General features: G+C 47.1%; 3 protein-coding genes across 5 annotated transcripts; 1 reads left to right on the top strand and 2 right to left on the bottom strand.

The window, feature by feature from the left end:
- Positions 1-25: 25 nt before the first annotated feature.
- acot13 (acyl-CoA thioesterase 13) lies at positions 26-1,695 on the bottom strand. Its single transcript, XM_076139113.1, has 3 exons — positions 1,526-1,695; positions 1,255-1,439; positions 26-801 (listed from the first exon to the last, which is right to left on the bottom strand). Exons 1-3 carry the CDS (start codon positions 1,607-1,609, stop codon positions 642-644), a joined length of 429 nt encoding a protein of 142 aa, XP_075995228.1. The 5' UTR covers positions 1,610-1,695; the 3' UTR covers positions 26-641.
- tdp2b (tyrosyl-DNA phosphodiesterase 2b) lies at positions 1,692-4,192 on the top strand. Of its 3 annotated transcripts, none has more exons than XM_076139109.1 (7): positions 1,692-1,795; positions 2,371-2,492; positions 2,624-2,776; positions 2,896-2,987; positions 3,101-3,219; positions 3,302-3,472; positions 3,598-4,192. In XM_076139109.1, the coding sequence occupies exons 2-7, from the start codon at positions 2,401-2,403 to the stop codon at positions 3,877-3,879; spliced, it is 909 nt and encodes a 302-aa protein (XP_075995224.1). In that variant the 5' UTR covers positions 1,692-1,795; positions 2,371-2,400; the 3' UTR covers positions 3,880-4,192. The 3 variants fall into 3 exon arrangements, with proteins under 3 accessions (XP_075995224.1, XP_075995225.1, XP_075995223.1); XM_076139110.1 differs by having other exon boundaries at positions 1,697-1,795; positions 2,399-2,492; XM_076139108.1 differs by lacking the exon at positions 1,692-1,795 and adding an exon at positions 1,811-2,138.
- Positions 4,193-6,214: 2,022 nt separating this feature from the next.
- tmem64 (transmembrane protein 64) lies at positions 6,215-16,284 on the bottom strand. Its single transcript, XM_076139385.1, has 3 exons — positions 14,675-16,284; positions 10,095-10,250; positions 6,215-9,463 (listed from the first exon to the last, which is right to left on the bottom strand). Exons 1-3 carry the CDS (start codon positions 15,389-15,391, stop codon positions 9,272-9,274), a joined length of 1,065 nt encoding a protein of 354 aa, XP_075995500.1. The 5' UTR covers positions 15,392-16,284; the 3' UTR covers positions 6,215-9,271.
- Between the last annotated feature and the right edge of the window lie 1,284 nt (positions 16,285-17,568).

Here is a 17,568-nt window from a genome sequence, read left to right as displayed (position 1 = left end):
GGGTTAAATTTTAACACACCTAACAAAAGTTGTTACTCGTAAAAGCGATTTGATTTGTTTAATTTGAGAAACTAAAAATAGGATAATCTGCCGCCATGTTCGTGAAATTAAGAATTGGTTTTTGCTAGCTCACTTTTCTTAAAGAATATTAAGCATATAGGACATAGTTTTGTTCCTTGATGATTCAGTTTGTTCAAATGAAAGGTTTAAGGCGGGTCAGGTCTGAGTTTTTTTCTGTTAATGATCAATGATGAATCAATACTGCTGTGCATATCCCAATACAGTACAAATTTTGAAAGCATAACTTGTTGTCCTTTTATTTTATTGCATATCACTGGATTAGTACACTTGTTAGCCAGACGTGCAGAGAAGGCAACATAGATTTTTTTAAATCATTAAATACAAATCGGCCCTTCGGATCATTATGGCTGCACCGTGACACGTTTAGTGACTCGCATGGTGTAGGATTTTTGAGTTCCTAACAACCACTAAAATACAAGTTCATATAATCTGAGGTCTGTACACTTAATATTTACAATATTCATCACAGACTGAGGTTAGTGTTGAGTACAAAGAAGTGATAACTGATTTTCAGACTTCAAACATGAATTAGAAACATTTACAGGCACAGAGAGGAGAGATCAGCTGCTGCCAAGGTGCTTGGTCTGCCGGCCCTGTGCCAGGAGCTTCCCTGTGGCCTTGTTGGAGAGGTCAACAGTAGCAAACGCCAAATTCCGGCCTTGCTTCAGTACCTGGGCAGTGATGAGTACATCTTCCCCAACCTTGGCAGCGTTCATGTACCTGCAAGATCAAACCAGATTTTCTTCCCAGTTAGATATAGTTTCAATTGTACTAATCCCTTTGAGGAAATGAGTGAGATAGAAGATAAGAAGCTCAGAAGGGAATATACCAGGGCTCTAGCTTCATGCTATTAAAACTACAGCAAACAAGAGGCGCTATGAAAGTAAGATTGTTATATTACTGTTATATAATTACTTTTTTGGTGCATTCTGACGGTGTGAAGTTACTCATCAATCCAAACGGGTAAAGAGAGTGAACCTTGGTCAGCCTCAGTGGATTAGAAGTTTAGAGCAGACTTGAGGTATTTAAAGTTATTTTATTATAGTGTATAAAATGGCAAAAGCTACAGGAAACGGCGAATATTAGTCTTTTTATAATTCAGAAAAGTTGTAAACTGATTGCCTTTCGTGGAAATTGACAATATCTTTTTAATGTCGCCCGGCACACACTCACGTTATGTTCATGTCCACGCTGACTCCCGGGGCTCCCCGCTCGCTGTACATGATGGCCATGGTAGAGACAATGTCCACCAGCGTGGCGGTCATCCCGCCGTGCAGCGTCCCGCCCCGGTTCAGATGCTCCTCGTCCACCCGCATCTGACACACAACCTTACCGGGGCTGGCAGACACGACGTCCACCTGTGGGGACAACACCCGCATCGTGACTTTAACCGCGCAAATGACGGATAAATTGTATCGTATATGTTCAGAATGTGTCACTTTACCTTCCCCATGACTCTATCGAAGCCTGGACTCTTTGCACATTCTCTCATTACTTGGCTTAAAGCTTTTAAAGACCACGACGCCATGAGTTACAGTGGACGGAGAAGTTCAATGACAGAATGTTTACTTTGACATCGGAAACAGTTCCTCCGTGTAAAGCATCCGGGTAAAACGAAACGCATAACACACGTTATTAAGCTAATTCAGTCCGCAACTGCCGCTCCTTTTTAAGGCAAATTAACAACAAACCACGAAGAAACCTATAAATAATTGTGAGTACAGTTGTGCTATACTATTAATGCCAATTAAAAAAAATACGGAAACGTTCAAACTTGTGCGTTGTGGCTGATAGCTGGTGAGACCACCCGGAAACTATTTACTGTTACACAACGAGAGCAAAACAGAATAAATACTTAAGTCCAAGTCTACTCTTAAGGTTTGGGTTATTCTTAAAGATTAGAAGATAAGATGGCGACATCGTCCGAATCGGAAAATGCGTCTGTTTCCAACGTGGAGGAGAGCAGAAGCCGCCTTTGCGACGAGTTTGCAGCCATAGCGGGCAGTGACAGCGCGGTGGCGCAGTGCTACCTGGCGGAAAATGAATGGCAGATGGAGGTAGATACAAGACCCGCAACAGAGCAGGGACAGATGTGTTAACTGCTGTATGTTATAGCTTAATATCCACAAATAACCCTCTCACCTTTTGTGTATCAGAGGTTTTTGCTTAGGAGCCTGTCACGTATTAGAAGGCTGATGTTTAGTAGCTACGTCATCTCTGTCTATGAAGTTTCTCCATACTGAAGTGAGACAACCACAGTGTACACATGTCCTTCCGCTGGTCTTTCAGAAAGCTTTGAACTCCTTCTTTGAAGCAGACATGGAGAGAGTGTTTGATGTAGAGGACTCTCCGGAGACGAGCCCCAAGCCTAAGAAGAAGAAGGCTGAAGCCAAAGTGAAGCCTAAAGAGTGGTAGGTTGATTATCTTTGTGTCTGTGTCCTGATTCAGCAGCAGGAGGCGCACGGACAAAAGGTAGTGCTGTACTGTTGTAACTAGGCAACAAGTATCATGAATCAATTAACGGTCTCTGAAAACCATTCAGCATTGACTTGACAGCGGACAGCCCCTCTTCCTCAAGCAAACCACCTGAGGAAGAAGATGACCCTAAACTCTCATTGATCTCCTGGAATGTGGATGGGCTGGACACAGACAACATTGTACAACGTGCCAGAGGCCTCTGCTCCTACTTAGTCCTGTAAGTCTCTGTTTCTACGCTGATCATTTTGTGTTCTTAATGATCTGGAATTTTGAGGTCCCGATTATTACACTGAAATGCAGACAGTCTGTGAAACGATGGACCTCCTTCCCCTGTAGATACACACCTGACGTGGTGTTCCTGCAGGAGCTCATCCCTCCCTACGTCCAGTACTTAAAGAAACGAGCTGTCAGCTACATGATTATTGAAGGTATGTTCACTGAATCTTCATTTCAACCCGACTACAGGAAAAGCACACAGAGCCTTAGAAACTCCCTTAAACTGTCCCTTAAACGATCTACTGTCTCATTTGTTCCTGCTCAGGTGGGGAGGACGGTTACTTCGTGGGCATGATGCTGAAGAAGTCACGAGTCAAACTGCTAGAGAGTGAGATCGTCCCTTACCCGTCCACACAGATGATGAGGAATCTGCTCGTAGCTCAGGTTGGCGCATAGTCAGCTGATTCATCCGCATCACATCATTATATTCAGTTCACCATAGCAACCATGCATTTAACTCCTCCAGGTGATCTTCAAGGCCCATAAGCTTTGTCTGATGACGTCTCACTTTGAGAGCTGTAAGGGCCACGCGGTGGAGAGGATGAAACAGCTGAGAGGGCTGATGCAGAGGATGGGAGAAGCTGCTGATGACCTCACCGTCCTGTTTGGAGGGGACACTAACCTGAGGGACACTGAGGTTTGACTTTTAGCTTCAGATTGTGATACACTCCTGCTATATAACTTATAACTAAAAATAATTACTAACGATCGGCCCAAAAACTGATGGAGTCTGATAATAGCTGACACTGGTTTACGTCCCAGGTGGCCAAGGTGGGCCTGTCCAGCGCTGTGTGTGACGTGTGGGAGCGGCTGGGCAGGCAGGAGCACTGCCGCTACACGTGGGACACCAAGGCCAACAGCAACAAGGCCGTCCCGTATGTCTCACGCTGCCGCTTCGATCGGATCTACTTCCGCCCGGCGAGCAGAGAAGGAGTCCCTCGCCTGGCCCCTGACCACATGGCCCTGGTGGGGCTGGACAAGCTGGAGTGTGGGCGCTACACCAGCGATCACTGGGGAATCTACTGCAGCTTCTCTGTTGGTTAGGATCGTACATGACAGACAAACACTTCCAAGTCTTTCTCTTCAAACAAACTAAAGAAATTAATGGTCTTATTACATGTGCCTTGAGAGATGCTGAACTTTCTCTGATTAGATCGTTTGTATTTTACAGCTCAGGTCCAGGCATTTATTCTTCATAAATTCTTTCTCTGTGAAAGTTAATTTCCTGGCCTCATCTGAGGTCGGCCAAGATTTCATGTCATTTGTTTTATCCACTGTTGTGTGTGGGTAGAATTCCTCTATGGAGCTTTGCTTTTCTGCACTTGAAAGCTGAATAAAAATGAAGAGTTCTAATAAATGTTGAAAAATTACAAATATCTGTGGTGTTGTGGAATGAATTTATTTGTAGATGAAGCTGAGTGACGCAGTGAGACAGGAGGTGTGTTTACAGTATATATTCATTCATATAGATGATAAACACTGTAAGCATTCATAATGATGACCAAATCGGAGTAGACTATATATGAATGTAAGACTATTTCAATAAGGAAAGACTTCAAACAGACACAAAAGCCAACAAAACAATATTAGTAAACTGCAGTGTAGTATTAGCGTCTGGCCACGAGAGGGCAGAACAGCTCTGAAGTTGTGGAGTCAAGATTTTTTTTCCATTTTTCTTGTTTTTCACAAGATGGACACAGCAAAAAGCTGAAAAGTTCATTTTTGATATACACTAAAATTGTAACATAAGATCAAATGGTAATCAAAGTACATTCCAGTATTTATTTTATTGTCTTCATGCTACACAAAGCTTTAGTGTGCAAACTTTATTTTCACTACCAAGCAAATAAGGGAGAATCGAACCAGATAGAACCTCATGTTTGCATGTGTGTGTTGGCCTTAGGGGAGCTCATATACATGGAAAATAGAGCTCTTATTCTATTTATAAATAAATAAATATAAATTTACCCACACACAAACACCTCATGTAGGATTGTTGTTGTCGTCATAGGTATAATTATCGGTTGTGAACATTCTGCACTGACCTGTTCGCTGCTATTATTTAAGCTATGGGTGTGTTCTCCTTGACTCGGTTCAACTTCAAACCAAACGCAGGTTCCTCTTCTTCCAACACTCCTGAGAGAGGTCTTCCTCAACCTCGCTCTCTGACGACAGAGGACATGGAGCACACTTTCCCTTGAGTACATGAGGTAAATGGAGAGCAGCAACGAGTCACACATGCTGCTGATGGAGGCAACAGCTGGTCGGCCAGGAGCGTAATCATGTGACTCCTCCTATCAACTGTCCCCTCCTCCACAAATCTGTGAACATTTACAATTTTCATTTATAACTGTAACCTACTTATCCCAGGCAACAACATTCCTCCTCCAGCCCTGAGTGCGACTCTGGGCGTTCATCTGCGGCCTGTCACATACGTCAGAGTTGGACGTTGATGGAAGCCCTGGATGAGATGGGTCGGGTTGTGTGAAGAGCAGTAGACACATCTGTGCTGTAGCTCCTGGCAACGGAGGGAGCAGAGAAGTACAGAAGGAGTCTGGAGTGATCACATTTGATTGATAAGAGTGTTGTTTGGCTCTTCCTGGGGGGGCCTTGTATCCTCTGTGTGTGTGTGTGTGCGTGTGTGTGTGTGTGGCGCTGTCAGAGTTACGTGGGCAGAGGGTTACAAATAGCGGTTAGAAAATCTATTTGAGCCATTCACACACACACACACACACACACACACTCACTTTTTAGTACCCTCCTCTGTACAGATAGCTTGTCACAGGCAAGGCAAGGGCAATCATAAGTGGTGGCAGCTCTGCTTCCCTCGCCTCATCCATCACTGCTTCACTTTAGAATCGCTGTGACAAACAACCCCAGAAGCAGAGGCAGCATTATTTCTGGATGTACACTGCTGCCTTTTCTGAATATGTGACGGCGGGCATGCATTGAAGAGGAACTGCACTACTTTCCACATGTCAACGTCACTCCATCGGCCTTGGGGGAGGTATGTGGAAATAACTGCATCTAAAGGCTGTAGTGTAGAGGCATGGATGTGCAACGTCTGGGAAAGCAACCAGCCGGTGGCGCTTTAGGCAACACGTGCTTAGATAAGAAGTCAAAGCTCTACTGTGGGTTCAGAGGGTGCAGAACATCCGGGTTTGGTCTCTGGGAGGTTTCTGCCTTTCCATGGTAAATGGTTGACAAACAGTTTAGTGAGTAAATAAGGACAGAAGTCGATTCCAAGAGCTGCTACTGATTAAGCGAGAATACGTTTTATAAGTATAAATGAGTCAAAAAGGTCTTCTTCTGTGTTATAACCTGACTTCATACTTCACTTGAAGCATTGATTTCTGGTTGAAATGAACAAAAACCAACATTTCATAACAAAGTCTGACATTATTTATTTCCTCTCATAAATAACACTGAACAAGCATCATACAGCGATAAACTTCCATATTTATACACTGTAAAATTCTCTGTATTACAAAATACAGTATATGAGTAATGCACTTGAGACAGACGGGGGGGAAGTATTGCATTTCACAGCACCGAACACACAGATCCCCTAACTTGACCCTAGAAGCTCCTGATCGCCCCCGCTGTACTCTCATAAGTACCCACAGTTCAATTGTGCGGCTACATCAAGATCCAGGTCCTGTGTGTGTGTATGAAATACTCTGTACTTCCCCTGGGAATCAGTCGTTGCATAACTATATCTAAGTTAAGTAGAGCCCACCTAAGAAGAGACCCAGCCTTTAAGGTCAAACTGATCCAAGGGGTTTTTTCTGATTTTTTCTTCTTTTTTTCTTTACTTTTCCACAATCTCAAGTTTTATAAAATCCCAAATGAGAGGCTTAAACATGAAGTGTGTCCACGGCGGCCTGATCAACTTTTGTGTGTTTTATTTTTTGCATTGCACTTGGCAGAAATTTCCCACTTTAATTCCCACGTGTGAACGGAGCAGCTGCAGGAACGCCACCTTGTTTGGAGAGCATTGAGATGAGAGGTGTGGTTAGTCTGTCCACATGCCAAATAGTGATCCCCAAGACCAATCAAAGGAATCTGAGGTGTAGAAATCTCATCATTTAACATTAGTTTGACTTGAAACTTCCATTCAAGGAGCTAGGAAGAAGACATCTGTTTGATTGAATGATTTGAGGGTCCGTGTGTGTGTGTGTGTGTGTGTGTGTGTGTGTGTGTGTGTGTGTGTGTGTGTGTGTGTGTGTGTGTGTGTGTGTGTGTGTGTGTGTGTGTGTGTGTGTGTGTGTGTGTGTGTGTGTGTGTGTGTGTGTGTGTGTGTGTGTGTGTGTGTGTGTGTGTGTGTGTGTCTCTCCAGAGAAGGTGGCGTGCGGCTGCTCTGCTCGCTGTGCGTCTCATGACATCTTTACCACATCACAGGCAGCACAGAAACGTCTGTCAGAGGCAGCGGGAGGTGAAAGGCAGGTTGAACACTGGAACACACACACCTGGGAATGTCGATATTCTCACTGAACGGTACACTGGGGGAAGAATCAACTTCGAAATACTCACACGTCCTTTTCAGTTCATGTTTTAAAGTGAAATTTGTCCAGAAATCGATCTTTAACACTTTGGAATTAAGACCTCTGAAAGATCGCATCAGTTGGGTTCTATCTATTTTTGTGTTTTTTTTCTACGTTTTTTTTCTTTAACTTTCATACCTTATTGCTAAATTCAGACAAGAAGGGCCCTTTCAACCAGCAAACTGTGGAAACATTTACCATGAAAGTGACTCTACAGCTTCTCTTCCTGACAGCGTGGAATGCGTTTGGGAGAATATTAACTGGGATTATAAAAAGAAAAACAGAACAAACAAACAAACAAAAGGGGGGAAAAAGTTGTGCCAGCGATACAAAACAGTCTGACAAACACAAAGGGGGACATAAAGATGGAGATTTCATATAAGAGCCCTTATTATTCCTCTGTCAGACTTTAGCCTGAGGAGCAGCGTCACAATAATACATCAGAATAAAAAAAATCTAAAGTTTCACATTCATCACTTTGTGTCCATTTTGTGTTTGATTGTCAGCTTTTTTTTTTTTGACACACATCAGTTTCACCTTTAGACCAGAATTCAACCGCTCCCAAGTTGTTGAGTGCATCGCTATGACAACACTGTTTTGTCTGCTGTAGTGGACTGTGCAAAGGAACCGACGAGTGTGAGAGAGGAAGAGCTGAGAAACAACAAAGAGAAGCTTCACAGGTGGTTTCTCTCCTCGCCTTCATCACTCAGCACGCAGCAATAAAGTCAGATCGTCGGTGTCATGCTGTCTGATCAACTCTATCAAACGATCCCACGTTAAAAAATAACAGGCTCTTTATCTCGTCTAGTCTAGCTTATCGTCTATGTCAGAATGTAAGAATTAAAAAGAGAACAAAGAACAAAAAACACGTTGTTATACTTTAGAGCGTTTCTGATTAGTTTGGTTTCAGCACTGAAATGTGACGTCGGCTCCGTCTCATCGCCGCTGTTTCCATGTATTGCACAAAAGTGTCAAAACAACAAAGAGAGAGCGAGAGACCATGGAACCTAAATGTAAACTCAACATAAAAATCGCAGTAAAACAGAAAAGAACCGTACCAAATTAAAATCACATTGACTCGGAGGCCGGAGACGTCGGCTCCAGCTCGCCGCGGGAACATTCCTCCTCCTGCCAAACACGTGGGGAGGCTCTGCTACCGCTCACAGCTTCCCTGGCAGAACATTCCTGAGTTTCCAGCTGTGAAATCTGCTCTCCTCCTCGTCTTCCTCCTCTTGACGCGAGCAATCCAGCTGATGCGGTCTTAGCCAGCAGAAAAATCACACGGGCAGACGGCGAGAGCGTTCCGTCTCCGTCGCCCAACGATAAGACACTTAACAACAAGACCAGAGAAATGAAGAAGACGAGTGAGTGGAGCCTTGCTGAAATATGAGTAATGCCCTTATTGATACTGTGATTAGCGCTGGACGCAGACAAACGGATCAGGAAATCACCGGGAGTAAAAACAAGAATACATCTAGTATGCGGGGGAAACGGTGCATAGGTCGAGATTCCTTTGACACTGACGCGGAAAAACGATTCCTTGGTTCTGTAGAAAGCTCCGGATTGCACATTCATCGTGTTTGAAGGTCGTAAACGCCTCGCCATTGTTTTCATGTGACTCATTCATTCACTCAACCACCTGTGATGAACCTGGACCCCGCCCGTCCCGTGACGTCTCCTGTAACAAAGGAGCGCACCTCCATGAAAATGAAGACTTGAAAGAAACCGCAATGTGAGAAACTCTTCCACGTTCAGACCTCGATGCTAAAATAAAATCATTAAACGAAAAGAAAAGAAAACATAAAGCCGTCCGAACTCAACGGGTTCCCTTAAGCCATGCAGTTGTACAATTTTGCGATGGAGTCCCAGGGGGTCGGGGGGTCAGGCAGCGGTCACACCACGTTGATGCAGCTCCCGCTGGCGGCCGCCGCCCTCTTGCTGCAGTAGGTGAAGCTGCTGTGATTGGTGGACGATCCGTTCATGTGCGACGTCTTCAGCTCCATTTGGCAGGCGGCGATGGCGGCGTTCAGCTCCACCTGGGCCCGGTGGACCACGTAGAACATCAGGCCGATGCTGATGATGATCTGAGGAAGGACGAGCGATAAGGGACAATAAGACAAAACTATACCTGCTATGACAGAACAGAGACGGAAAACCACAACACCCAACACTTTCTTTTTATTCTTTCATTTTATTTTACATCCCAGGCGAGCCAGGACAGGGGGGGGGGGGGGGGGGGGGTTGTGTTTCAGGGTGGGATGTCCTCTCTGTGTTTGTTTTTTCTTTCTATCTTCTCTCCTTCTCTTCACCACAGCCTATGATGCGATTTGTACCAGCCTACATTGCTGTGTGACATCATCCTGATGTAAACACTGCGTTTACCCTATGAGGTCATTGCAATTTCAATCTACTTGTATTTTTCCTCAGGGCCTACGTTTAAAGTTTAACAACAACAACAGTAATTATAATACAACCTTCCTTTTCTCTCTCCTCCTTCCCCTCTTTATGTATAAAAAATGATCTCCAAAATATCCTACAACTGTATGCACAATGTCATGTCAAATGTTTGCTTCAATAAAAACAAATAGCAAAAAAAAAAAAAAACTACACGCAAAAGAAGAACGTCACGTCACCAGAGGACGTGAAGGGGTGTGTGTGTGTGTGTGTGTGTGTGTGTGTGTGTGTGTGTGTGTGTGTGTGTGTGTGTGTGTTCACCTGCAGGCTGAAGACGAAGTAGCCGCTGACGCTCTGCTCGGCGATGACGTCCTCCATGGTGCGGAGCGTGGTGCCCAGGTAGGAGTTGAGGAGCTGAGTGGGCAGCAGGCCCACGGAGGAGGCCACCAGGTAGTTTGGCAAGGACACATCTGTGATCTGGACACGGAGACAGAGGAGGAGACCCTGAGACAAAGACTCCACAGAGGGGAGCGCAGCCCGCAGGCACCTCGGCCGCCACCTTTCCATAATTAGTGAGGGTTTTCTGAATGTTTCTGCCTCGCTGAGCGCTGGCTGAGGAAACATGGAGGCTTCAGATCCCACAGGACTTCAGCTTTAACTGAGCCTCCGTGAGTCACAGAGCACAGAACTGTTCTTACAGCTGACCTCCACTCTGCAACATTAAGTATTACGTCCTGTGCACACACACTGTACTTCACATGTGACACCCGACAGCTGTGTGTGTGTGTGTGTGTGTGTGTGTGTGTGTGTTTTCCCATCTTTCCCAAAGTTACACATAAAGGTGGCAAACTGCACCGTCATGCTGCTGCAAAGGCATCACTTTGGGAAGCGACTGCCACTAAAATTCCTAATGTGTGTGTCCACCATCTGGCCCGACAACATTCCATCACGCCAGCTCGGTGTCTCATTTCACATCCAGACCGTCTCAAACACGCGTGCCTCCGTCACCCACCACTCTTCTGCCGTATTGACACAGGATGACGTGTGTTTGCGGGTGTGTCTGTGCGAGGGTGTGTGCACAGGGTGTGTGAGGATGCGACCTTGGCACCGTGTACAAACACACACAGCAGATCCGACCCGGAGCGAGAAATCTCAAAGCTCTGGCTTGTTATCACCCGGCTGATAAGAGCCGGGGCCGAGCGATGGAGAACCTACAGAGGAAGAGCCGGAGCGCTTCTTTCCTCCTCCTGAGGTTGACGCTCTTCGGCTGACCTCTGTTGACCTCTGAGACGCCCCGCCGTGCCCTGCCAGCTGCGGGAGGAGAGGGCAAAGAACGGCAACCATCCTCTCCCCCCTCGTAACGCTTCCCTGACGCCTCTTTCCTCACCCAGGCGCCCAAAATCACGCAGCTGTCTCATAGACGCCAGGCGAAGGGAGCGGTCGGGGCGGGGGGGGGGGGGGGGTATTTATAACTGCGCAGAGAATTCACCTCATACTCACTTTGGTAAGACGATGCATCAGGATAATGTGCAGATTCCAGTGAAACACACCTCATTGCAGCCGTGACCTAATTCATTGAGAAACAGCAGCAATGCAGGCCGGGTTTGTGCTAAATAAACAAAACAGTAAATAGGCCCCAGATAAAGGGCATCTTCACTGCATAGTAAATTATCGCGGCGTTGCTACGGCGATGCCACTTCCTCTTATCTGGACAGCCAAAGGGGGGAAAGTAATGGCGGGTGCAGAGCGAGGTGTAATTAAACGCGGCCCCCGGAACACGTTTGGCTGTGATTGGGTCTCGTAAATAACAATGGATCTGCCGGTGCTTCATTATGACAGCAGAGGGACGGGGCGGCAGCGGAGGTGGCCATGGCAGCGGCGGCGTTGCGGGTTATGATACTGTAACCCGACACACACGCCCGGACCTCAGTATGGCCACTTCACCCTGCCGCGAATTGACAAACATTTCTCCTGAGCCGTCCCAATTGTTTTTCTTGCCGCTGCAGTCTCTGCGTCGCTTTAGGTTACCCTTTATAATGTGGAGGGGGGTGTGTAGCCTCGCCCACAGTAAGTGCTTACCAAGGACAGGGAGAAGGCGATGCATAGCTCTGCCCTGAACCGGCGAGGGGCCCGGAGATGGCTGCCCACGATCACCTTTTGTCGATGAGGAAGTAAGAGTCCCTGAGACGCCACGGTAACGAGGGTCCTCTGAGCCAGATGGAGAGCAGGGCTGCTGTGCCGAGGCGGGTTTGAATCCCCTCTGGGCTGGGAGGCAGACATGTCTACCAGAGGGAGGGACGCGGCTGCTCAACCGTTTGCTTCCTGGCTGAACCGCACGGAACTCCCAGCTGAGGGTTTACAGCCCCGTTACAGCTGGAGAGAGTTTGAGTGTGGAGGAGTGTGTGTGTGTGTGTGTGTGTGTGTGTGTGTGTGTGTGTGTGTGTGTGTGTGTGTGTGTGTGTGTGTCTTGTGATCCAGCTCACAGGCAGTTTCTTCAAAAGGGGCTCTAACTTTCCTTCACACGTCATTTGACCCCGGTGACCTTGATTGAGCAGCAGGTGGGCGGCGGCCTCGCTCGACTTTGACTGCTGGGTTTTCACCTCAGATCAGGTGTTGGCTAGTTTGCGACTGCTGCAGCCTGGGCCGTGCTCCTCTAATCAGACACTTCGACCTTTGGACAGAGGCAGAGTGCGTCCCACACAGCACAGAGCATCAGAAACCCCAGCTGCTGGGGTCAGATGTCCCGTTTTAGAAACAGAAAAAGGTGTTTAGGATCTGAATTCTCTCCCCTGTGAAGCCACAACACTCAACTTGATCTGAACCAACAAATGAACCTTCAACCACAAGTTCCCTTCTGATATTTGTCTCGTTTGTCCTACAGCGTCTTCCACCCATAAACTCCTCCCTCACCTGTGGTTTGTTTACCGTCTGTAGCTGTGTTCAGTTAATCCCTGTGATGATCTCTTCCTGTGATCTCCTGGTTGATGTCATAATCGCAGACTAAACCCCAGCAGCCCTGCGAGTTCAGTCTCACAGTCTCGCTGTGTACAACAACTCTAACACACTCCAATTAGCCCCAGGTCCCAAAACTGGTCGGAGCCCAATCTGAAGTCTGGTACACAAACTGGAAATCCCAGTGAAATACAAGACAACGCAGACTGTTTAAGAGGTTTCTACTCTTTAAAGCAAACTCTTTACTGCTGAAACACTCGCTGGCTTTACTGATCTTACAAAGGATTTGATGGATTCCCACTTTCCACTTTTGTTGGATGCGTGTGCTGTGCCGTTTCTTCCCCTCAACGTTCTTTTAATAATCTTCCAGCGAGATATTTTTACATGCACACAATACCAGAGGGGAGGAAATGTGACAAACACACGCACGACTGAGAAACACAGAGATGATGAGTAATAAACTGAGACCTTTGTGTCGAGAGAGAGAGAGAGAGAGAGAGAGAGAGAGAGAGAGAGAGAGAGAGAGAGAGAGAGAGAGAGACAGAGACAGAGACAGAGACAGAGACAGAGACAGAGACAGAGACAGAGAGAGAGAGAGAGAGAGAGAGAGAGAGAGAGAGAGAGAGAGAGAGAGAGACTGATCAGTGTTCTCTCTCACACACACACTCCTAATCGGGACATGAAACGCCGGTGGCCCTGATATCAGCCGAACTTTGTCCTTTTGCCGATTTCATGGCGGTGCAGTTTTTTGGCGTTCTTGTTGTATTTCAGTGAATTGCGATGTTCGAGAGTCCCGTCCTCACGTTTCAGATCAGGCCATTCTGTTTAACAGTGTCGGGTTATAGAAAAACTGTCACTCAAGCAATTACCTGCAAATGTGCGGCGAGCAGCAAGTCAACGTGAGGCCGCACTTTCACATGCTGGCAGATCTACACCGACACCTTAACACTGACTCATTACACACCTCACACCACTCCAGTCCAGTCCAGCTTCTTTTCTCAGTTTGTGTGATGAAAACAGCATTGTGGCAGGTTCAATCACACAAACAGCTTTACAGGACACACTGACTGCAAACCTCTGCTATTAAAAATGTGGCAATGAGGCAATCCTGTGTGAATATGGAGCAGAAACCGGACTGAGAGCTGCTGCTGGCCTGGGAGCAGCAGAGGAGGACGCAGAGGTTTCCCCCCCGGTGTGTGTTGATACTCTGAATGAGCAAAGTGGCTCCTCAACTACTACAAAGTTTCCATGCTGAATTGCCTCCAGGCTGAGATTTTATTTTTAACAATACAGTAACGCAGCCCCTGTGATGCCTGGTGATACGAGAGTGAGCGGGCTGAGAGGGGTAATCAGGGGGGGATGAATTATTCACACCATGAAGGTCAAGTGCCTCAGGTTAACTGTGGAGTGCAGCTGAGAGCAATATCTTGTAATGCTTAGCTTAGCTTTAGACGGCGGTTCGCACACTGCTGCCGTCGCCCTCGGTCGCAGTTGGGTACTCGGATATATGAGATGTGCAGCTATCAGCAAGTCCGGTTGGATTTAAAGACGCGCCGGGGGGAGAGGAAGGCGAGGAGGCGTGGGGTGTTAACTCCAGGTACATGTGTGTACAAGTGCCTTGTGACAGGAATATGACAGATAGTTTAATGAAAGGAAATACAGATGATGCCCTCGGGGTGGAGAGGACAAGGGAGCTGATTCATTCACACAGTTCCTTAGTCTGGAAAAACAATGAGATTCCCAAGCTGCCCTTATATTCCCTGTTTCTGCCGGCAATCTGACAGGAAACAGGGAAGAGGCTGTGTTGTTCTGTACCAGGCAGTTAGCAAGAGAATGGAAACCTGCTGTGACCACACGAGTTTATCATGAACAACACACTCTGAAGACATAAAAATAAGTCAATATTAGAGGAAGTTTGAAGGCGAAGTTTGATTTGTTTTCATACTCACCGAAAAAACTGCATTTTGAAGCCCAAAGGGGATGGGGGTGAGTCTCGCTAAGGCCACTATTTTGAGTCCGCTCCCTCCTTCCACCACGCGTATGACAGCACTGAGCTGTTCACTGTTCCCCACCTTGTTTAGTACCCAGTCAGTCAACAGCCTTTTGCACACAAGGTGAGCCACAAAGGTCCCGATCAGAACCCCCACCATGACCAGGCCCATGCCCAGCACAAAGCCGTAGAGGTAGCCAGCTGCCACATTAAGCACGATGTATCCCCAGCCGCACGGGAACGACACGACGATCAACCCCACTATGAACAGCAGGGCTCCCACGAAGCTGTCCAGGCTCTCCACCCACACCAGGAGGTCCTTGAGGTATTGCCGCACCAGGGCCACCGAGGAGAAGCACACGGCGGTCAGGATGCACGCCAGCAGGGCGCTCTTGAAGCAGAAGGTGGTGATGCAACACGGGTGTCTGAAGTCTATGGCGCTGCTGCTGAAGGCGGCTCCACCGGCGTCCCCCATGAGCTCCGGGTCTCCATCGCACTTCCCCACGCTGGTGGACCCTCTCTCCTTGAAGGCGCTGCAGATCAAGATGTCTATCTTGTCACACTCCTCCACGGCCGTCCTCTGCAGCCATCGGTTCAGCTGGATCTCCGCTTTGCCCACTGCTTGTTTCATGTGCTGGGTGAAAAACTGCCCGGTTGTGGACCCTGACATCAACATGTTGGCCCTCACAAGGTGCTCTGGGGTCCAACAGCAGGGCTCACATGGACTGTCCCACCTTGAGGCAGCCTGCGATGTTAAAGTTGTTGGCAGAAAGTCTTCACATCCAACACAAGTTCATGTCTTGCTTTGTGTATTTGTTGACAACAGAGAGTGTTTAGTGGAACAGGAGGCTTCACCAGTGGAACCCCATCGCTCTGCAGCACTGAGAGCGGCTACGAGGAGAAACGCAGAGATGAATCCCGTCCATGTCCGGTGTGATGAGACGAACTGTCCCGGGTAGCAGTGTTTATCTCGGGTACACCAGGTGAGTAACGTGGCAGGTCAGCGACTCGCGAGTGACCGTTAGATATATTCTGTGAGGAGCTGGCGTCATATCCCCAGATAACATCACGGAACTCGTTACGTTATGAAGATTCAATCGACGGGACGAAGCTGTCAGGTAGGACAGAGACAGAGAGACAGCGACTGAACAAGCTCACCGATCAGCCCGAGCGTGAAGTGGCGCAGGGCTGCAACTTTTACGACTCCATCCGAGGCTCGACGCTTCGGTCCAGCTAGCAAGAAATCACGGCTTAGTCCTGTCGTTAGCTAGCGCGCGCTGCGTGGATGGATAAAGTCCACCGAAGCTTCTCGGTAAAGTCACCCGCTGAGTCTGGCCTTCTTCTCCGCTTGCTCGGGACGACGGAGCCGCACGGGTGTAGCCGGGAGAGTCTCGTTGTTTGCCCACAGATGTGATGTTATGTCTCCGCTCGCCTTCCTTCACATTGGACGCTGCTGCTGTTCGTCGCTCGAGCCGACCACTGTTTGTGTCCCAGAATGCCAAGTAACCTCAGGCCCACGTGACCACCCGCTTCTCGCTCTCGTCCAATGGGAAGACCCGGATTGCTTATCGCGAGATCTGCTGGAGCTCAAACTCAAGCAAAGATAGTGTTTGTTTTGGGATCAATTACGTTATAGGATGTGTATTCTAAAGTCCTGCCGGATAAGCAAAATAAACTTCTTCGACCGTGCTGCAGTATGATCTCATTTCACTTCAAGTACACCATTTCCTTTTGTTTGAGTTTTGAATCAGAGTATTATGTAATTGTATAGCAACCATTAATAAAACAAAATGTGTTATATTTTGAAATACTTTGGACATCGCTCAAACTTACCCTGAACATTAGACCTACGACATTAGACCGTGTTTGTGCAGGGATGACATTTGAAATGTTATTTAACTTTATTTATTTACTATTTCTTAAAGAGTATAGTACATTTAGCCTGGAGGATATCTCCCAGTTGGCATGCCAACTGTATGCTCATCACGGGGGGAGCGAAGCAAACAATATGTGCATTCATGCATCTCCGGCCTGACATCCCCCTCTAAACCCGCAGGGTGGTCCTCAATGTTACATCATACAATTTCCAGAATTTTCCCAACTGAAACAGAGAAATCATAGGTTCCACGTGAATTGTTTACATGTCAAGTACACACGCGCGGGTTGTTTGTTTACATGTTCAGGATGTAGTAAGACCAGTGTGTGTGTGTGTGTGTGTGTGTGTGCGTGTGCGTGTGTGTGTGCGTGTGTGTGCGCGTGTGGGGGGGGGGGTGGGGGGGGGGGGGTGGGGGTGGGGTGGATTGGATGCACCACTGGATGGCGCTGTTGTACAGTTTTGCAAACTCACCAGCGGGCGGTGAAAGTGATTTTCAATGTAAAATGTCAGAAGACAGGCGAAAATTGGAGCCAGTAAAGACTTTTTTACTTGATAAAGTCGAAATACATATAACAGACACATCTGAATAAAATAGCTTGATAAAAAGTTCATTATTCACACCATGAAAATGAAAATCATAGAGAAAAAGTAGGCTTCTCAACGCAAATAGTGTGAAATTCTGCAGGGTTTGGACACAGAGATGTGCTGTGAAGTTAGCAGTCAACAGTACCTGACAGGAAGTTTGCTGTCGAAATAAAAGCAGGCATATTTATGTTTGTCATAAAAAATGTACAGCAAACAGGTGCGTCAAAACCGCTATCATACTAATTAAACCAGCCCATACTGATGTTTTAACTGATGGATCTTAAAATTAGATTAAGATATGCCTCCTCAATTGTGCCACATTTAATCGGAAGTGTTCTGTATATTCCCGGTGTCTTTACATCTCCACAGAGTCGCTCTCTGTGGTTAGTGAC

This window comes from Genypterus blacodes, unplaced genomic scaffold (assembly GCF_046128005.1).
Source record: "Genypterus blacodes isolate CSIRO-AG114 ecotype Tasmania unplaced genomic scaffold, CSIRO-AGI_Gbla_v1 ptg000438l_1, whole genome shotgun sequence".
Lineage (NCBI taxonomy): Eukaryota > Metazoa > Chordata > Actinopteri > Ophidiiformes > Ophidiidae > Genypterus > Genypterus blacodes.
The sequence above is the reverse complement of the archived record's forward strand: the minus strand, read 5'-3'. Positions and strand labels throughout refer to the sequence as shown.